Source organism: Xyrauchen texanus, chromosome 7 (genome assembly GCF_025860055.1).
Source record: "Xyrauchen texanus isolate HMW12.3.18 chromosome 7, RBS_HiC_50CHRs, whole genome shotgun sequence".
In the NCBI taxonomy this organism is placed as follows: domain Eukaryota; kingdom Metazoa; phylum Chordata; class Actinopteri; order Cypriniformes; family Catostomidae; genus Xyrauchen; species Xyrauchen texanus.
In genome coordinates, this window is record NC_068282.1 from 12638909 (window position 1) to 12661730 (window position 22822).

Genomic DNA, 22822 nt, shown 5'->3' on the forward strand with positions numbered 1-22822 from the left:
AAAAATCATATTCTTGATAATAAATATTGTATTGTTTTCCTGTAAAAATAAATAACCCTTAAAACAAGATCAATTTTATTTATCTTGTATTAGAAGCAACACTGCATAAGATATTTAGTTTTTTTAATATGTGTATTTTGTCTTGCTGTACTGGCAGTGTTTTTATAATCAAAACAAGTGAAAAAAATCTACCAGTGCAGATGAAGTAATCCAAAGTATTTAGAACACGTTACTGACCTTGAGTAATCTAACGGAATACGTTACAAATTACATTTTACAGCATGTATTCTGTAATCTGTAGTGGAATACATTTCAAAAGTAAACCTCCCAACCCTGGCAATGTGTAGTGTAGAGGTCGACCAATAGTGGGTTTTGCCGATACCGATAACTATGGTGATGGGTAAGGACGATAACCGATTAATCGTCCAAATCGTTTTTTCAAATCGATTTATACAACGTTAAAAAACTAATTCTATTCTTTTCTTACTAAGGCGGACACAGAAAAAGAGTCCAAAATAAATAAATAACCAAGATGCGGCTAATTTTTCAATCAAAATCCCAATAATAACCAAAAAAATTCAGATTTGATGCATAATGTGTGACTTACATAAACATGTCAGAAAAACATACTGGGGACTCTTATTTTGATAATACTAAATTATTAAAAAACTATCAGCAACTATTGGCATACTTTTTGTAGATAACCAATAGTTCCAATAAGTAACTATCGGCACCGATTAATCGGTAAAACCAATATATCGGTCTACCTCTAGTATTGTGTGTTTAATCAAATTTATAACCCAATCACATCAATATAGTTTCCTTTCTTATGTCCAATTAATTTAATCCTGATATGTGTTTACTTATGTGTGCGTCAGAAAATTCCTAATGACCTGTTGAGCACGGAGACACTCCAAAAAAAGGACATTCTCATGTCATGGAAATGATGTACATAGAAATTGTACTGATATTTGATATGGTACCAGTGAGACAATATTCTCAATGTCTACAGCAATACAAAATTCTCAATAGTTTTCTCACCTCTTCCCACACGTGCTTGTTTACAGGAGACCGCAGTCCTTGAGTTTTTCTTTGATGATAATGTCTATTACGGCATTAAACATAAACTTGATGTTCTCTGTGTCTGTGGCACAGGTCATGTGGGAGAAGATTTCTTTAATGTCTCGTTGCAAATTCAGATCTAAGAACTGCATCTTAATGTAGTTACTAGCATCCTCGTAGGTGCTGGGACCTGAAATGGAATGCCATTGCTACCAGTTAAACCTGATGGTTTTGCAAACTACTCAATAGAGCCTGTTAAATAGGATGTTGCTTATATTTTTGCTTCTGTTGTCAAGGATTGATGCTGTTTAAGGTCTCACCATCATAGGGGAAGCACATGCTCAGATGAGCTTTCTTAATCTTCTCCACGAAGACGTCCTTCTTGTTGAAAAAGAGTACAATTAATGTGGTGGTTAAGTAGTGGTGGTTACAGATGCTGTTGAAGAGGTGGAGTCTCTCATGCATTTGTTTATTTGGTTGACACAAAAGAAGAAATGTGAATTCTGTTACTAAAAAAGCTTCAACACAACCCAAAGGTTGTCAGGCCTGATTGTTTAAGTACATTTATCAAGCTTTAAATGATTAAAGGGCTAGAACACCTAAAAATAGAAATTCCGTCATCATTTACTCACCCTCATGCCATTCTATATGTGTACGATGACTTCTGCTGAACACAAACAAAGATTTTTAGAAGAACATCTCAGCTCTGCAGGTCCATACGATGCAAGTGAATGGAGATTAGAACTCCAGTTGGTTTTGGGAAAGAACAGACCAAACTATAACCCCTTTTTCACTACATCTTGACAGTATCCTCTTTGGAGATCATGATTTTAAGCTTGATTACACTTCCTATAGTGCCATCTAGCGCTCTGCGCATGCATCAAGCACTAGGAAGTGCAATTGAGCTTAGAGACTACAATGACAAGTTTACAGTGAAAAGGGGTAATATTTTGCTCTGTTGTTACCTAAAACCAACTGGATCACTTCAGAAGACATTGATTAAACCACTGGAGTCTTGTGGATTACTTTTATGCTGACATTATCTCCTTTTTGGAGCTTTTGGAGTTCTGGTCACCATTCACTTGCATTGTATGGACCTACAGAGCTGAGATATTCTTCTAAAACTTTTTGAGTCAAGTTGATTCAAACACTTTATTGGAAACGTTTTGGTCCAGAAATGGAAACCTACCACTTCATCATTCTCCACCAGCACCATGTCGTATGTGCTCAGAGCAGCAATGAAGATGATACAGGTGACACCCTCAAAACAATGGATCCATTTAATTTGTTCTGAGCGCTGACCACCCGTATCAAACATCCTGTAGACCAGGAAGATCAGTTAATAAGAGCTGTGGAGGTTTGCATGTCTAATGCAATTTTTTGTGACAATTCTTTTACTTTTTTTTTAAATGGCTATGCCTGGTTTCGATGGTGATTTTCATAATTGAGAAGGCTAATTGTATTTCAGTATATTTTGTTTTGGTGTACCTGAAGTTGAGATCCTTGAAGGCGAACTGGGTCTCAGTGAAACCAGTGGTCTTCACTCTTGATCGCAGTACATCCTGCTCGGTAGGGACATAGCCATGCTGGATCAACCTTTCCAGGTCATTCAGATAGCTTGGAGGAAAAACCAGAGAGGTGCTGAAGCATGAAATGTTTAATGATGTTTACTTCAGAATCAAGTATTTTCCTACACTTCATATTTCACAAGTAATGTTATTACTTACTTTATTATCAAGTAATAAACTATGGGGACATACTATACATCAGATTCGTTGAGCTGGTATTTGGAGCCTCTGTCAAAGCATGCCTGGATGCCCGAGTCCTACCACAACCTTAGGATGTTTTCAGACAACTCCTTAAGCATGGTGCCTTCCTCAATTGTGTCAGCTAAGTGCATCAGCTTCCTGGAATAATCCTGCAATCAAACAAGTAAAATGTAGTTAGCAATAGCTGTACATAGTTAGCAATACTTTTATATCTAAAAGTTATTAAGCTAATACTATTACACACATTTCTCAAAAGCAATGATGTGCGAGAACTCTATGATTGTTAATGTAAAGGAAAAAAAAGGGAAAATGTAAAGTTTGATCTTTGGAATTGTGGCAAAAGGACCCAAGTGGCATATTGTTGCTGGTGTTATTATTATTTAATTGAACAATTACAATAACTTATGGGGTTATTCTTAGATAATTCCATATATTAGATTACATTTCAAACATCTTCACTACATTCATTTTAACCTATAGGCTTCTTAAATGCAGTTAGATTTTGAAGCATGATTACACTTCCTACAGTGCCATCTAGCGAACATGCGTCAATCACTAGGAAGTGTAATGGAGCTTGAAATCATGATTGTGCCTATAGAGACTTCAATGATAAGATGTGCAGTGAAAAAGGAATTACCTGTTGGTCTGTTCACACCCAAAACCAACTGGATCGCTTAAGAAGACATGGATTAAACCATTGGAGTATTTACATTTTAAACTGGTTTTCAATACAAAAAAGACTAAATATATGATTTTCAGTCATGTTCGCTCTATAATAGCGGATCTGCCGATATCGACTTTAGAAGGTACATCCATGGAAAGAGTTAGTTCTTATAAATATTTAGGTATATGGCTTGACAAAAGATTAGCTTTCGATGTACATACTGATAACTTGTTGAAAAAGCTAAGGCCAAAATTGGGATTCTTTTATCGATTAAAAAAAATGCTTCACTTATGGGGCTAGAAAGAAAATAGTAGAGAGTACTTTTCTATCTGTAATGGACTATGGCGATCTATTATACATGCATTCAGCTGCATCCTTACTTAAGAAACTGGACTCTGTTTATCATGCTGCACTACGCTTTGTTTGTGGTGCAGAGTCACGTACTCATCATTGTATTCGTTAGCTTGGTCATCCTTATATCACAGGAGAAAATTGCATATGTTTGTATTTATTGCCAAGGCACTTTTAGGTAATTTGCCCCCTTATGTTTCTAATCTTTTAACCTATTGTACATGTTATCTTTTAAACTTGACCAGGACTCCCTGGAAGAAGAGATTGTATTATCTCAATGGGTTAACCTTCCTGGTTAAATAAAGGCTATAATAATAATATTAAAAGTATTACGTATTACTTTTACGCTTTATCTTCTTTTTGGAGCTTTTGGAAATCTGGTCACTATTCACTTGCATTGTATGAACCTACAGAGCTGAGATATTCTTCTAAAAATCTTTGTTTGTGTTCAGCAGAAGAAAGTAAGCCATACAAATCTGGAATGGCATGAGGTGAGTGACGAGAAGTTTAATGTTTAGGCAAACTAACCCTTTCAGGAGGGCAACCTCCAGTTTGAAAGTGCAAAAGATCACCATAATTTACACTATATGTACATTATGTAACCATTCAAAGTTGAACGTTAAATAAATAGTACTTTGCAAACAGATTTAGAAATTCCAGCACCTGTGCAGCGGCATCTCCCAAAGAAATGTTGAGTGTGCTTTTAGCCCTCACAAGCTAAGTTAGACTGAAGTGTGTTGCTGTTGATAATAGAAATGAACTCTAAGCACTCTTCAAGGGAGTAACCATCTTGATGAATAATTCTGTGATGGGAAAAGACAAGTTTAATGTGAAAGGTCAATAATGTGAAGTCATATGGAAAGTGATCCATATTACTCCAGTGGTTTAATATTTGTCTTCCTAAGCAATGCAATCACTTTTGGTGAGAAAAGTTCAATATTCAAGTCCTTTATTACTTTAAATCTCCACTTTCACATTCTGAAAGTGAAAATGAAGATTTATAGTAAAAAAAAGCATTGAATATTGATCTATTTCTGGCCCAAAGTGATTGCATCGCTTAGGAAGACAAATATTAATCCACTGGAGTCATATGGATTACTTTTATGCCCTTATGTGATTTTTGACGCTTGAAATGTCTGGTCACCATTCACTTGCATTGTATATACCTACAGAGCTGAACTATTCTTCTAAAAATCTTTGTTTGTGTTCAGCAAAATAAATAATGTCATACACGTCTGAGATGGCATGAGGGTGAGTAAATAATGAGAGAGTTCACCCAAAAATGAAAATTATCTTTTTAAATGTCAGAATGGAGGACATTCACACAATAGTATTTTATACTATTAAGAATTTGTCATATTATTTTGATATAATAATGGTATCCTTTCACTTTATTTCTTGTTTATTAATATTTTCAGAAGTTTCACTTGTTCCAAAATGACCTCCTCTCATTTGTTTATCTTTTGGTGGATTAGATTAAGAGGCTTTTGATTTATTATTCTTGTTTTAAGCTCAACAGGCTTAACATCTCATAACCCTGACCCATATCACTTATCGGACAAAGACAAGCTGAGTGTGGTTATGATGGACAAATAAATTTACATTTTACATGTAAACTTGAAATATACGTCCAGTCGGACATGCAAAGTTATCTTTTAATACATTTTCAAGTCTCCTGCTTTATAATACAATTTCAAGATTGAATATTTTGGATTTACTCTCTCTTTTTTTTTAATCAAACAATTTATTTAGTCTCCAGTTTATAACGCAAATGTATGCATTGAAACCAATAATCTTAAAGTGAAGGTTTTTGACATAACAAACAAAATTAATCTGTAAAAAACACATAAGATCACGTTATTGATCTCAAACTAAGCAGACAACCATTCTGAATTTGTTCTTTAGGTCTCATACTCCATTGCCAAATCTAGCAAATAAATGTATCCACATAATTCTCGTGTTTTGACATACAGTACACTCATTTACTGCTGATTTGCAACAATAGCTTCATCTGAGCCCTATAGGGTCCAATAATCTGTTGTTACCTAGCAGCAGAAGTTTGACGGTCCTTGCATATTTGTCGGGATCCTATTTCTGTTTCTTTTCAAGCTCTCTTGAGTGCTTCTCCTCAGTGCTTGCCCCGGACCCCATACTGACTCTTGATTAGGTAAAAGAAGTCCTTCAGGATGACTTCTTGCCTAGAGGACTCCAGTTGCTGACAGTGATACAGCTTGCACCTTAACTGGAACCTGCTTTGCTTTGTTAACCTGGTGAATTGTTTCAAGTCTTTCAAGGGGGATTTTTAGGGATGTGTCTGACCACCTGGGTTAGTGGGGCCAATGAAGAACAGGGACAGAAGGCATCCAAAGGGTGGAGAGGACTTCTGAACTCAGATTTAAGGAGAAGGTGCCATGCTCGGCTGTGGTTTGTGGGTGTAATAAAGTGATGTTACAAATATTAGCATTGCTTGTCATCGTGTTAACAATGATGCTTATCTATGTTTTGTTATTCAAGAAAAAGTACAATTTACTTATGCAGTATTACATTCCAGCTAGAGGCAATTTGTTTATACCTCATGAAACTTGTGTATGAGTATACAAAACTGTTATCTAGAAGTATAGTTGCTACTTGGTAAAGATACAATATATATTTATATATTTTTTTTATAACTACCTAAGTCCCATACTTGTTATTTGATAGTTTTGATGGCTTTACTAATATTCTAAAATGTGGAAAATAGTAATAATAAAAAATGTGTTGGTGTTTGCAAACTGTCCCCTGGGAATGTATGCCATATCTTTCTTCTTGAAAAGAGAATACATGACTTCATTAGCACTGTGCATTCTGACCTCTCACCGAGACTGTTCAATAATATTAACCCAAATAGAAAGATACACTTGATACCGAACACCGAAAACTTCATGAGTAATTCTTATCTCACTTTTTTGCTGTAGTCATCAGGACCAATTCACACTTTCCATGTAGTGTACACAGCGTGCAATGCAGCAATTAAAGATTTCAGACAGGCTGTCAGTTTCTTGTGGAGCAACTTTTATTGGTAGAGTAAACTGGCCATACTGTGTCTAAAATGCAAGTTAATCAGTATTAACTTCAGGTTTGAACTGTTGAATAAAATAAATATCTTGCCCACAATTTAACAAATATCACATGAGCTTGTGTGATGCTAATGGTTAATGTGATGTAAATACATTTACATTTAAATAAATCTAAAATTAGTATTTTGTATTTCGCAATTTGTATTATGTCTGCCTGGAGTCATTACACTGATGCACACTTAACGCGTACACACACACACACAAAACAGAGCTTCAGTGTTAGAGATAACATGATGGAGAATGTACCTTTCAATGCTATTTGACGTACAAAACAAGCCCAGATGGGACTTGAGAAAGAAATCAAGTATTTGTCAGCCTATGTAAGGCACATTTGTATTACCATAGAAGCACTTCAAGTCTTAACTATCACCAAAACACAGAATGAGATGTTTTTATCTGAAAGTGCTTTTCATGTGGAGATTAAAGTGGTGCTTGACCCTGGCATTGACATAGAGGTCTAAGCGGGACTTTTTTTTCCTTCCCTCTCCGGCAAGTTTCTATTCTGCACCTGAACTTTCCAACTGAATTTTACTCCATGTTCACCCACTCTCTGCCCGCAGTGAATTTCTTCCCGACTGCTCCCGTTCCTGCAACCCAGCATTGGTTTTCATAGGGAAAAATCCATACAAATAGACAACAAGAATACACAAATAACGTTTTATTGTTGTTATTGCTATTATCAGCTGCCTTGCCTGAGGATGGTTACTTAACACTTAAATTGACCATTTTCCAGTCCCAGTTTCACATCCTTTGATGACACAGTGTGTTGACACTTTGCTCTGCTCTTGTTGTAGAGTGCCATTGACTATATTCTGCTCTAAATATTGGATCATTTGAAGCAATTGTTGTGTGCACATTTTTACATAGAATTTTCTGTTTATTCGGTCCTGCGGGAGTTCCGCAGGGATGCAGATCTTTACACTGACACTCTGATGCAAATCATGAACGCAGCTTCATGATTGCTGTAGGAAAGCGGACAGCCACAGTCTATCGGCAGATAAATATTGTGGAGGATGAGCATTTAAGAGATTTAATTCACACTGCATAGAATACGCAACCCATATTGAGACTAGTTTTTCAATTAGTCAAACTCCCACATAGACTTGGTAAACATTTAATGTTACTTGAATTGGTGCTATTTTAGTGCATTTCTATCTTTATACTGTGGAAGTCTTAGTTTGGAAAATGTTAATAAAACATTATTGTTGAATATTGTTTTTTTTTCTTGAGATGGAAAAAATTCATTTTGACAGGAAAAGAAGTATATATAGTCAAATTTCAGCACTTTCAAAATCTGCGATTAATCGCAATTATAAAAACGTATGCATTCATAAAATGAATATACAAGTCAACATTTTAGGGCTATCTTTGTTACACTAGCATTTCAATTGCAGCCAATTCTTTCTTGTTCCCTGTAACCTCTCTTCAGTTTCTGAATATAATTGGTGTTTTAGATTCTAAATCTCACGTAATATGCAACAAAATATAGGTTACCACAGTAAAATTTCTGCAGAGACGCTTTTTGAACAACCTATATTTGTTATAAAATATATAACTTTAATTAGTTAATGACAACGTTGGAAAAGAAAACAAATAAAAAATACATTAATATAACTTTAACTGCCCATAACATCTAATTCTGGATCTTTTTTCACATTAGCTTATCCTAAAAAAAGACAAAGCAAGAGGACAAACCACAGTGATGAATAATGTTTTACAAATGAATTAAACAAATTTACAACAGTTATTTCAAACAGCCCATTTGCTATGTGTTAAAAAACAAAAATCACATAACAGAGGTGAAACACATACAAGTTAATTGTGCTTGATTCCATCACTTATTTCCGCAGAGTCCTTTGTCTTAAAAATCAGTCTCTGTCTCTCTCTCTCTCTCTCTTTGACATATACACAGCAACATAATATAACTACATATCTGTACAGTACAAATACATTTCATGCAAACTCAAATGAGCCCCCTTAAGATAATTTCCAGATGATGATCTCTTATATACGGCCCAAATCACCTAATAAGAGGTGCTTGCTTGGTGCTTTTACTAAAAACTTTCAGAGAGGTACACAAATAATATTCCTGATAGGCTGCTTTAAACAGTTCCTGTTTGCAAAGAGATGGACAGGTTTTGAACCCAAGTCTAATATAGAATATTTTTTTTTTTAGATTATTTGCATGCAACATCTATTTAAATGAAAAAACAAACATATAAACATGTCGAACATACTGTACAGAACACTGTTATTAATAAATCAACTGAATATTTTAACACACAGACATGACTTATATTTAATACACATTAGCATAGAAACATATGGAAGATCAAGAAGATTAAAAGATGAGTATTTTCAATGATATTGAAGTGTTTCTTTTTGCCTTTTCAAGGGTTAGGGATTGTTGAGAGGTCACAGAATGCTAAGATTGCTTGATCTGTACATCTGCAGAATGTGAACGTGCTCAGCTGAAAGAGTCCACTAAATGCACGACTTTACGTTGAATTCTGTCGCAAAACCTTGAGCAATCAACGTTATAGGTCTGGTATCAAAACGTCAAGAGCAGTCAGACTGTCCATCATCCAGTTAGTGGTACATACACCAAAGATTCTGTCATGACAACAGTCACACAGTGTATTATGACAAGTTAATACCATTGTAATAAATATATTGAAAGGGAAGTAACAATGATAACAAAATATTTGCACAGATCTATACAGAACATTTTTTCTTTTTGTGTGTGTGTTCTATTTCCATACAAAGATATCCACATAATCTAACTATGTACAACCTACAATAAATACTATTGATTTTAAAAATGCGTTGTTTGTTTCCCCCAGGTCAGCATAGTTATGGTATACCTTGGGTGCTTCTTATTTCTAAAATTGTTCATCCTTGTTTCCCTTCCTCATGTCCTTTCCTTGCGTCTTAGCTCTTCCCTCTTAAAACACGAGGAAAGGATGCAAAGATGAAATGTGAGGACAAAGGAATCAAAGGTGTATTTGTAAAATGCATATCCTTGCTCACTCAAGCATCTCTTCAAAGCAACATTTTTGCACAGCTGTATTAAGTTGCAGCTGCTCAATTATGTTGTTAGAGCTTGAGACATTCTCAATAAATCTTAATTAAGCAAGATGCACTGTTGAAGTGTAAAATATTTGGTTTATTTAAACCACAAAGGTAAAACTTGACTTATAATCATTGTGCTAGATGACTTCGGATGAACTTCATTGTAAGCCATTTTGACATTTAATCATGTGAATGATATTATAGATATCTTAAATTTTCATTAGTGAAAATGCTATTTTTTTAACATCAGTAATTAAGTTTCCACTAGTAAAAATGTTTATTCATATATGTATAAATTAATGTATATTTATATTGAATAAAATAATGTCATTTCATGTGGAAATACTCATTCTTGCTATCTAGTAAACTAGTAAAAGCCATAATTTTTGAAATTTGTAATTGCATTTTCACTAGTAGAGTTTCACAATGATCTATCATTCACTCCTGTTCAAAACAGATATTTCATTTCTTACTAATTGAAATTCCAATTTAACATATCAGTAATGTACTAGTTGCTAGTAAAAAAAAAAAAAAAATATTTTTTAAATCAATAATTATTTCATATAATTTTTACTAGTGCAAATGTCCATTCCTGATATCAACAATTGAAATACAACTAACAAAAATGCTAATTTTTGATATTGCTAATTTGTTTTTCACCAGTGGCAATGCTAATTTCAGATATCTATAATGTTATTGTAACTAGTAAGAAAGCTTTTTAAGATATCTTTAATTACTCTTTCATTTATTGATATCTGAAATCCATTTCCACATACCTGAAATACCAAATCTAACATGTTGAAATACATTTACAGATGTACAAGAATTAACAGGAATGTATATTTGAAATTAGTGATATCAAAAAATTATAAATATAAATATAACCCGCCAAATATCAAAGCAACATTATAGCTTATAAGCACTAAATGTACCTCTCATAACTTACACGTGCATCTGTGCGGGGCGAATGAAGTGGGCTTTCGTGCGAAATGGCGCAGTGCATATTAGCGTGCTCCAGAGATAGGATTGGCAGAGCTCTGGGAAACTTGCGTGATTCAGTCGTGCTTCACTCAATATCGTGGTGGCCGGCGGAGACCCCAAACCTTATGTGACCCATTTCAACTCTACTGAGAATCTTCTACTTTAACCCGATATATGGAGGATGTCGAACCTCTCAAACTGATGAAGTAAAGAGACAACAGTGCATCATGCATCAACGTCGATTACAAGGTTTTTAAAATACACATCATCAAAACTAAAATTCTACTGAAGTAACACAAATGCCACTGTTAAAAAATGGAAGAGCAATGGTAAACTTTCATATAGGCAAGTACAATTGAAAATGTTATAGGTGTTTAGAGGGGTTAATATCTAAACTTCCTTGAGTTATGGACAAATTCTAGACAAAGTTTTCTTCCTGTTCTATCCTATTCCTGTTCTAATTGGTCATGTTTGCCTTCAGATATTCTAAGAGATGACTTAAATCATTAGGCTTGTGTCTTGCTGAACTCATATAATTCTTGTTCAAATAAAATGTCCAACACAAGTGCCTGTGGTTACAGTCTCCAGTTAGTTTTATCACTTATTGTGGGGCAGGGGATTTTGGCAAGGGAAAATGCTGAGTAGCTAGTGACTTTGGAATACCTCTAGCCAAAGTTACCGGTGAGCCAATAAGTTAAAGTCAAGCCCTGGTTACAAGTAGTACAAACAGTACATGCACATACTGTAGCTGATATGTGAAACTGGAATTTCTATTAGTAATAAATTAATTATAGATATCTGTAATTGTGTTTTAAACAGGAGTGAATGAAAGATCATTGTGAAATTCAGCAAAAGGATTTTAAACATAGATGTTTTTTACTAGTTGATTTCCCATTTTTTTATATCAAGAATGGGTATTTCAACAAGTAATATATAATAATAATTATATAAATTTTTTTTTACATTTTACTAGAGCAAAACTAATTATTGATATGAAAAATGATCATATCACTAGTAGTAATTCCATTGCTTATATCAAGAATTTGTATTTTAACTAGTGAAATTGAATTGCATAACATATCCCATGTGTATTGTCTTCCAGCTCCTCAGCTACCTATTTTCTCTGTCCTTACCTATTCGCAACACATTTATAGAACTCGCATGTCCGTCATGATGGCAGACTTCTATAGAATTCAGGGTCACAGGCTGGAGGACGGAGGAGTGAGGAAACCAGGAAGCATCAATTAGTATAGAGAAGCACCTCTTGAATATTTTTGTGTAAAGGTAGTCACCTTGAGTCAACCTCAAAATCAGGGTTTTAAAGTGTGCAAGGGGATATCTCCTTTAAGAAGAACTGGATGCTTTCCCCTCTCATGTCTTAGCCATGCTGCTCTGCTCCTGGTGGTGCCTCCTGTTCCGTGGCTTCTGTAGCTCCTTCTGTGCTTCCTTGAAATCCTTCTTTTTGTGGGCATGGGTGGCGGGGTCGTCCCCCATCTGCCAGTAGTCTTGGCAATACTGGTTGATGAGGCCCATCTCGGGTTGGCTCAGGATTGTCAACAGGTCTTTGTACTGCTCGGCGCTGGGCGTCCAGGCACTGGACTGGAGAGGGGGCGCAGCAGGCACGGTGGACTCGGTTAGGATGCTGTTGACGGTGCGGGCGGAGAGAACCACCAGATGCAGTTTGACCAGCGTGTGTTTGAAGTTCTTCTCAGTGGAGGTGCATTGGTACACTCCTCCATCAGAGAGCTGGAGAGAACGCAGGAGAAGACCCTGCTCTGTGCGGATTACGCGGCCATCAGAACGGATCTGGAACACAATTGATACACAATAGTTGATACATTTTTGTTGTTCATTAAAATAGTTCTGCAGTTCAATTTAATACATACACTCACTGAGCACTTTATTAGGAACACTATGGTCCTAATAAAGTGCCCAACATGGTCTTCTGCTGTTGTAGCCCATCGGCCTCAAGGTTTGATGTATTGTGCATTCTGAAATGCTATTCTGCTCACTACAATTGTACAGAGTGGTTATCTGAATCTTTCTATCTGCCTTATTGTCAGCTCGAACCAGTCTGGCCACTCTCCGTTGACCTTTCTCATCAACAAAGCAGAACTGCCGCTCAATGGATGTTTTTGTTTTTTGACACCATTCTAAGTAAACTCTAGAGCCTGTTGTGTGTGAAAATCCAAGGAGATCAGCAGTTACAGAAACACTCAAACCAGCCAGTCAGGGACCAACAATCATACCACGGTTGAAATCACTGAGATCACATTTCTTCCCCATTCTGATGGTTGATGTGAAAATTAACTAAAACTCCTGACATGTATATGCATGATTTTATGCATTACACTGCTTGGCTGATCAGATAATCACATTAATAAGTAGGTGTACAGGTGCTCCTAATAAAGTTCTAAGTGAGTGTTTATTTTATGTAGTCTCTCAATTATTACGAGGTCAGTAATAGTGATATCTGCCTTAGAAAGAACCACTAATAATTAGCTGTTTAAATGGAGTACAGCATGTCACATTGCAGGATACTGCTGTCAAAAATTGACATTTTATTCCTCAAAAAAGCCCCCATAAAAAAAGATTTCAAATGAATATATTAATGGTGAAATAACACATAATTTTTGTTACATAAATTTAGCAAGATCAAATAGCAAGAAGTTATGCTACCTCATCTGGAAAGGAATGCATGATTTAATTATTAATTATGCATGATTTAATATCAGTAAAATTTTACAATTTGTGTAAAAAGGGCATAAAGTGAGGCATTTTATCACACATACCTCTCTTCTCCTATCACTGTTTTCTTTCAGGAAATGCCACTTGATTGACACATGAGGAGTTCTGGCCTGGCACTCCAAGAAGGCTGTGCTTCCTTCTACTCCATACTGAACTGTCTCCAACGTGTTCTTATTGGCTGGCAGGAATGAAAACAAATACTATCTAAAACAATAACCAAATATATATGTGTGTGTGTGTGTGTTTTGGTTTTGTTTTCTCACCATTGGAGTTGTAGCCCCTGCATTGTCTGATAGGGTTGCCATACTTGACATCTTGCCTCCGACTCCGCCTACAGGATTCCAACCACCAGCAGCAAGTAAGGAAATTAGTTCAAACAAATCTTGTTAAGAGTGAGTCTAGAACTTCTAACTGTTTTGTTTGGACTAAACAATAAAATGCCCAATAATAGTCAGAAACATATACCTACACATACAAATAACCACAGTATAAGCACACACCTTTTTTGGTTTGCGGAGTAACGAGAGCAGGATTTGCCATCCCAGGCACAGTATGGGTCTCTGGCCAAACAGCAGTCAGCACAGACCTCTCCATACACATCACACCTGTGCAGAGCCAGATGAGTAACACCGGCTGCTGAACTTACATAGAGCTGTTGCTACACCATGAGAAAGCAAGAAAGAAGAGTTGTTTTTATTTGAAAAAATAACACACAATGATTCCTTATCCATTAAGAATCCAAGGTTGATCCCAGTTGTTTTATTTTAATATGACTAGAAATATTTAGAAGGTGTTTATTTAAAATTCTGAATCTTCAACTTACTCGTTTGGGGGAAATCTTCATAGTAGTTATTGGAGTTGGAACCTGTAATAAAAAAGGATCATATTTATCATCATTAAAAACACATAGTATTAAACAGAAAAAAAGATGTATGACTTTCCATTCAATTGTTCGTAATGTGTAAAACTAAAAAGATACAGCATGATAAAAAGGATAAAAAGAAATAACAGGGTCTTACTCTAAAGACTTCCACCTCCTCCAGAACCAGTTCTTCAGTCTGAAGATCATCTCTGGGCAGGACAATCACTTTTTGAACTGTTCCTCTGTCTATGAATGAACAGAAGAAATTTGTCAGAAGAATTTATCATAGTGCTTGCAAGACAAAAATGTATAGATATTCCCAAAACATTCTATTTTTATTTGTGTTCTCCAAGAATTTCTGCAATTAAACTTTAAACTTCTTTAAAAATGTATGACTAAAATTTAAAAATCTCTCTTTGACATACAGTATATTGTTATAATATTCACCATTCAAATAATTGTATATTTGCATTCGGAATAACAATCGGTTGTTCTCCTTACATTTATTTGCAAACTGAATTGTGATTGATAACATCTTGTCAATTTCTCTATCTATACCACATATTTCTATCAGTATTTCTTAATTTGTTTATTGCTTCTCTAACTACTTTACCTAAAACGTACCCATTACTTTTTTCTGTCCTATCGCTGAAAAGCTATCAAAAAAGATGTCATTAATTATACTTTGCTGAAACCATTAGCAACCACTAATATATACCGGATTTTTTTATTTTATTTTTTTATATGATGCAACAAGCCCCTTGTGTGTGTAGATGGTAAAGTTCACCTGTTCCTAAGAAAAGAACTTCATAGTTGCCGTCTGCTGCAGCCACTTGGTCCACTGTGATGGTGGTAAACTCATAATCCACATTGGTACGGACCACTAGGGGGCGCTTGTGGACTGGATAAACAGCATTGAACATAGTGGGATGGTTCCTCATGAAGTTGATAACCTCGTCTGGGTAATCTTTGGTAGACTTCATGTTAGGGGTGAAAGTCCCTCCAGGACACTGTAATTAGAGGGGTGAGTTTTAGTTCTCATATTTATGTATCTAAGATTGACCAACATAAATTAACTTTATATTATTTGTACCAAAATGCTACTTATGATACTCACTGTCCCTGGCCGAGGGTAAGGAATTTTACCCTGGTAGGCCACCCACTGGTAGTTTGGCCCTTCCTTATGAGCAAAAGGGCCATTGAAGACCATGCGCACATCTGCCATTGAATACACACATACAGCTGAACCTTTAAATACTGACCTGGAGATGAAGAAAGTCACAAGAAATAGACACAGTATTAGACCAAGTAACACGAGTCTTATATGTCAATGTACTGTATATAAATTATCTTTTTAGTCCAACATGTACAGTATGCACACACAATATTTATTCATCTCTCACTAACACAAACACACAGAGAAGAGATCCAGACAGACAGAGAGAGATAAAGAGAGAGAGACAGAATGACAGAAAGAGCTGTGAAAGCACTTGCAATCGATGGAGAGAATCTTCACTATTAGCACCAAGATTGGTGTTCTTGGGTTTAAAGAGCTCAGACAGAGCCCAAACGCTTTGTCGATTCAATCTAAATCTACAGCAAGACTGTGAATTGTTCTATACCCATTCACACACACTGCCTTGTGTATTTAAACTGGATGATTAGCATGTAAATTTCATCTAAAACATCCACAGCTTCCTAACAGGCAAGTTGTGTAATATTTCAGTGCATATGAATATCGCTTAACCGCATCTGATAGTGGTGGTATTATGAAGATAAGTCCTTATGAGAATATCACATATCAGATTCACAGAAAAGCTGCTTTTCTCTGTGCTGTTGGAGAAGTTGTACTATTGTCTGTGAAGCCTGCCAAACATTTGTTATTCAGTATGTTAGGAACAGTCTTTAGGAGTGGAGAAATGGGGGTGCTGCCCCATGGGCAACTGGAGTGAGAATATGAAAGAAAATCTATTCAAGCTCGCTTGCCAATCTGATAAGCAGTCTGATTAGTATGAGGCATTGAGGAAAAGTAAGGATTAGATCTCGAATTTAGGAAGAGACCGCCGTGAAATTACATACCCAGACACGGAGAAGACGCCATAGATGACAGGATTCTTGGTGTCTTGTGTCTTCTGGATGTACACGTCCCCTAAAAGTATGATTGAATTAATTTAGGTCCTGAATCATAAGACACTCAAGCTGCATCCTAATTCACATACTTCTAATACTCGTAATGTACAATAGGTCTGCGAGGGCATGATGTTGAAGCCATTGCCCGAGACTGTGTTACCTGACCCAACCTGACCGGCACAGTCAACTTTTAAGCCTGAACCCGAAATAGCTCACACTCTTAATTTATTTTCCAAACAAGTAAATTTGTTGCAATAGGTTGTATTTTATTTAAGCAATGTAGGCAACATTGGAAACAGAATAGTAACAGTAAACATACACAGATTTAACAAGGCACAACGAGCCACAAGCACACCAGAGCAAAAGTGAAAACACGCTGGCTTACGTCAAATCTTTTTAACACCTATGCTGCGCACCAAATGAAATAGATTGCAGGTGTCTCGAGATGTTTTTTTTAAACTGAAGTTCATTTTAACTTTACATGGGGTCTAAAAATGTGGTTGTCCTGCACGAGACGCTGAAGAAATAAAAACAGCGAGACGCGGCACAACAGTCAATGGACTCGTCCCTAACTCATCTGTTCATATGTGTCTGTCAGTTAGTGTGTGTACACGAAACAAGGTACATCAACATATGTTAAAATAATATTTGCCCATAATTTCAAGTAAGGCTGGGTATTGATACAGATTCAATATCAATTAACATGGGTATATTTCAGTTATAAAGTCCTTTTTTCTTCTTCAATTTGCTTGAATATAAAATACATTCTAACAACATACATCACAAAAATATTAATTTGACAAATTGTATTTTATTTGGTTTTCATTATTTTGTCCACATTTTAGCTTATAAAAAATAATTTAGGACAAATACATGTATTCCATCAATAAATATTATATTATATACATACAGTATATTGTGTTACAAGTTTCTTGTTTAATGCATAATTATTTACAAGTATGTTCATTGATTTGTAGAACACGTGCTAAAAATCTGTACTGTCTCTTTAAGAGAACCGTCAGTTCTTTAAAGAGCATCTGTAAATTAGCACATATTAACGAGAGAGGACTCGAATTGCTTTTTTACCTCATCCATGCTATTTGAGATTAGAATGATATATTTTATGTTGTTTTTGATAAACAATAAACTTCAAAGAACAGAACATATATTTAAGCAGACATTATTCCAAATGGATTGTGTGGATATCGTTTTTGGACATATCAAACTCTCAACTTGCAGTGAAAGGAGGCTGAACTTCTCCACCAATATACTACTCAATCACTGGTGAACGAAATTTGAACATTTACTAGACAAGTAAAACATTGATCTTAGGAGTTAAGAATTGATATTGAGACCGTTCAAATGAAGATTACAATGCATCTGAAAATGTATATTTTTACCTATTTCTAATTACAAACCTGAACCAACACTTGAAAAACAGACCCAAACATGGCCCAAAACCTGATGGTTTGTTGGGCCCTGTCAGGCTCGGGTCAGGTAGAGGATTACTAAAAAGTATATACTTCGCTAGTGATGGGAAAGTACGTACATCTGAGTATAACTCGTTGCATAATGTTTGCATTTATATATGCAAGTATTAGCATTGTAGCAATAAATTCATTATTACTACACTTTCAGATTCATAAATTGAAAAACAGCAGTGGTAGCTTCAGCCTCATAGTCATTGCCACTTTTGTACAACAAAAAGTTCACAGAGAATTGCCACAAACTCTTGTTGTATTGTGCTGGGGTTGCAGACAATATTAGCACACTTCAAAAACCCTCAGAAATAGTATGCTATCCAGGCAGCTTTGGCATACAATTTTTTGATGGATGAATTTCTGTAAAAATCACACATAAAACTATTCTTTTGTAAATTGTTGCATTTATTACAATGGGACAATTTATGTAAGAAAAGATAAATTGGAGATTTTCTTTCTTCGTGTGTTTCTTAAATAAGGCCCACTAATTCTAATCTTGCATACTGTAGTATGCTAAATGGCATGCAGCTTTAGCCATTCACAGCACATGCATTTTTGCGTCCTTCCACCTCCGTGCTGTTTTTAAATAGTTTTAAACATCTGACGGATGCCTTGGACCATTAGGCTGTGTTTTGTTGTTCTTAAGTCTTATGACACATACATTCTGTTCCATTCGTTGCGTTGCGTCTAGCTTTTTTGAGCATAAGAAAGCGTTTGGTCTGAAAGGCCCCTTAGAATAAAGATTTTAGAAACACTAAGCATTGAGATAGACAATTTATGTTCTTGTTAAATCAGTGAGGTGCACAAAAAAGCTAAAAGCCTGCAAGTTTTTGTGTTGTCATGTCAGTCATAAGTCTCAGTTAGTGTAGTTATATCACACAAAACATTGATTTGAGCTGATTCACACAAACTTCTTTGTCCTTTTCTCTCTTAGTGACTTATTGTCAGTTTACACATTTGTACAGCTTGTTTTTGTCTCCTTTCAGCATAAATTAACCCCAAAGGACCAGTGATAGTCTGCTAGCCAAAATGAGGAAGATAGAAAAAGGCCATTGGGAGAAATGGGCAGAGTGTGGTTTCTGGGTTCATCGTAAGAGCCTCTGAGCACCATGAACATTTGAGGAACATAGTAAGGGGGAAGGGAGAGGTACATGGTGGACTAAAGCAAATGGACAAAAGGAATCAGAACAAAAAGAATCACATATAGTTTAGTGAATAGAGAGTGAGAGATAAAAGAACAGACAGATGTTCTATAAAAAAAAAAAAGATGACATAAGATGAATAGACACAGCTAAACATACTAAGTAATCATGCAATGAAGGAAAATCCCACACTACACTGCCGTTTCAGCAAGCAAATCTCTCTCTCTCTCTCTCTCTCTCTCTCTCTCTCTCTCTCTCTCTCTCTCTTGCCAAGCCACAAAAAACAACCTCAGTGCTCCTATGAGGATAAACGAAAACTCCACTGACAAGTCAATTCCTCAAACACAGTGAACAACAATCCGAAGTGAGAAAAAGAGGGCAGAGACCGTATGTAAAGTGAGAATGTTTTGAAAAATAATGCTGTGAATAATTTTTTTTATCAATTAACTTTTTGCAAAGTTCTGAAAAATAAATAAATAAAACAATATAATAATTTTTGTGTGACGACCATATGTCTTTCTCCTGGGTACACTTGTGCACAGTTTTTCAAGGTTGTTGACAGATAGGATGTTCCAAGCATCTTGGAGAGCTTTCCAAAGTTCTATGTGTTTAGGCTGTATAAATTGCTTCATATAATCCCAGACTGACTTAATTATGTGGAGATCCATACGATCTGTTGCAGAACTCCTTGTTCCACATTTATTTTATTCTATTTGCATAAGGAATATATGGAAATCTAAAATGTATATTTCCTATTGACACTAAAGCAGAAGATATAAAATAACCATCTTACCACAAATGTTTGTAAAACACCTAATGTGCCTAAGAGTTTTGCACCACACATATATGAATATATTGTATATATATATATATATATATATATATAAACTATTTTTTATAGATATATTTATATAAAATTTATATTTATTTATCTTATATATAAAAACATTTTTATACTTAAAAATTATTAATTGTAATCTATCATAATATTATCTATTGACAGCCCTAATCAAAAGATGTGAAATTATTATTATTTATTTATTTTTAGAAATTCAGCTTTTACAGTAAAGCCTAATTTGTTATATGGAACAACACAACAACTTCAATTTCACACTCAGAATCTTTTTCTTGTATATACTGTATTCCTCTCGGGCCCTTGTGGCACTTCACGCTTAAGCACAAATTCTACACAATGTACATACAGGAAAGGGAGGAAATTACTTTTTCCAAGTTCTACCCTCTGGAGAGACATATCCACTGAACCATCAGACACAAGCGTTCTGCACAAATGAGCTATATCATGCCCTTTTCTTGAAACAAGAGCAATCTTATTTCAGCGAGTATAGAAAAACAATTAACAGAACAGAATATAATTGTGCCTTGGGTGAACACATTGCAGGGTATATCAAATATTAAAGCTGTTTAAGTTAATATTTTATATATGTAATTACAGGAATAAAGGACACAGATTAACTAGACTAACAAAAAAGTACTTAAAAACGTCAGGGTAATACCATGTTACCGTGTAGTACTATGTTGTATAAACATCTACAATGGTAATGCAATTGCTTTCAGGACATGTACCATGGTAGTACTATGGTATGTTTAAAAGGACTTTGAGATACCAAGTAAATAGCTTGGAAATTGAAAAAGGTAGCAGGGATGCACAATAAACATTATCAGCTTGGCTCATGAATATTAATAAGTTGACATGACATAGTAAACCTAAGTGATTTACTGAAAGGCAGGTAAGTGGACACTAACCATAGGATTACTGATTACTGTATGTGCGTTCTTTCAGCTCACAGCCGATGCAATAGGCTATCAAATGCTTCTGCTTGGTTTTACAGTCTTCATTTTACGTGGCCAGCTTAAATTTTTATTAGACCCTAATTTTAAGGGTAGGAGGGTTTTGTTCACTTTTAAATAAAATATATAACAAAATGTAATTTAATATTTAAAATATACAAACAATCCTGCAGGGAAATTCAACAAGGTCTTTGAAAAATGACATCTCAAATAAGGGTTCTGATCTAACAATATTAAACCAGATTTGCTACCATTAAGCATCCTGATTAGAAGTTATCTAATTTAGATTAATTGTCAATATTCAAAACTACAGCTCAAATAAAACAGAGACTTACGAAGCTCATCGAAATGTGTCTCAATTCCGTCTGAGCCAGACACCGAGCAGATGAGTCGAGCTTTCAGGAAGGTGCTCCACTTATTCACCAGACAGCAGTGTCCTCCATCATCATTCTGCAAAGGAAGTGAGGTCACGTCAGCCCTAAAGAATTCACTGTTAAACACTACAAAAATTCAAGGTCTTAAGAGCAATTTCATGGACGCCTATCAAATACAACAACACCTTTACAGTCTGTACCTGTGAAATAAGACATTTTCACAAGTCTTTCAAAAATGTTTGATGGGCTGCCATCCCTTAAAGATAGGTGAAGAGTGAATATTACTGCTTTATATCAATATCTATCCATCTATCAGGGCTGTTTCTGTGGGTTTGCATTAACTGGCTGTGACTGGGTTGTAAACATTGGCTTTGAGCACTGCTTAGCCCCATCTGCTATGGAAAGCAGCCAACTTCAATAATGAGACACAGCGATACCCAGTGACCAGCCGCCAGCAGCTACCCACACACTACAAACATGCCTCCTTGATTCACATTAGAATGGCAAAAAAGAAACAAGCAGTTGCTCATGTATGAGGCACTGGACAATGATGGATCATGATGAAACCAGGGATCAGTCAATCAACAGTTACAGCTTTGCATTGCATTTATATGCAGAAACAATTTCTTGTGAGTTCAGCATAGGAACACATAGTGGTTAAAAAGTTATGGGGAAAAAAACTGATTCATTGATTCATCACAATTATTTCTCAAACAATTCAGAACTGACCCAAAAACATTTACAGTCAGTATTTAGTATAACAATTTTATTTAGTATGGCATTTGCCTCGCCAAAGATTTACTCTTTTGCTGAAAATTAAGATCCATCGAATCAAATACTGTATCCCTGAATTTGAAAGGTGCCTAAAGATTCCCATCTGTATATCTATGCACATGAGAGTGAAGAAATGGACACAAGCTTATTTGATACTGTCTGCTTTTGCTCTCACCAGACAGATTCTGCCGATCCGGGACTGAGCCATGGGAGTCTGACCCATCTCAGAGGCCTTCTCACGGAAGAAGAAATACAACTTGTCATCATTCTTTTCTGCACTGTCAGGAATGAGCTGAGCATGGACAAATGTTGGATCTGAAAAAGAGAGAAAGTGGAGGGGTTCTTTAGGCTGACAACTGTTTAATGAGAGTATGTATTTATGCATGTATGTTTAAGCATGAATTACAGTATTTAATGTTTTGTTTATAATTAGTTTTGAACACTACATTACTTTTGCATTTGGATTTCATATAGTAGAAAAATAAAA

The 22822-nt window shown here is 35.5% G+C and overlaps 1 protein-coding gene and 1 pseudogene across 1 annotated transcript in view; both read right to left on the reverse strand.

Moving 5' to 3' along the window:
* Positions 1-1061: 1061 nt before the first annotated feature.
* Positions 1062-11037, reverse strand: LOC127646585 (guanine nucleotide-binding protein G(t) subunit alpha-1-like; annotated as a pseudogene).
* LOC127646632 (semaphorin-3F-like) overlaps positions 7181-22822 on the reverse strand; it is a 71141-nt gene continuing 55499 nt past the window's right edge. The window contains exons 9-19 of the mRNA XM_052130395.1: positions 22511-22650; positions 21523-21637; positions 16705-16774; positions 15743-15887; positions 15413-15635; positions 14783-14871; positions 14587-14628; positions 14264-14421; positions 14027-14094; positions 13808-13941; positions 7181-12821 (exon numbers count right to left, since the gene is read on the reverse strand). Coding sequence (XP_051986355.1) covers positions 12387-12821; positions 13808-13941; positions 14027-14094; positions 14264-14421; positions 14587-14628; positions 14783-14871; positions 15413-15635; positions 15743-15887; positions 16705-16774; positions 21523-21637; positions 22511-22650 — 1619 coding nt within the window. The 3' untranslated portion in view covers positions 7181-12386. The remainder of the gene's footprint in view (positions 12822-13807; positions 13942-14026; positions 14095-14263; positions 14422-14586; positions 14629-14782; positions 14872-15412; positions 15636-15742; positions 15888-16704; positions 16775-21522; positions 21638-22510; positions 22651-22822) is intronic.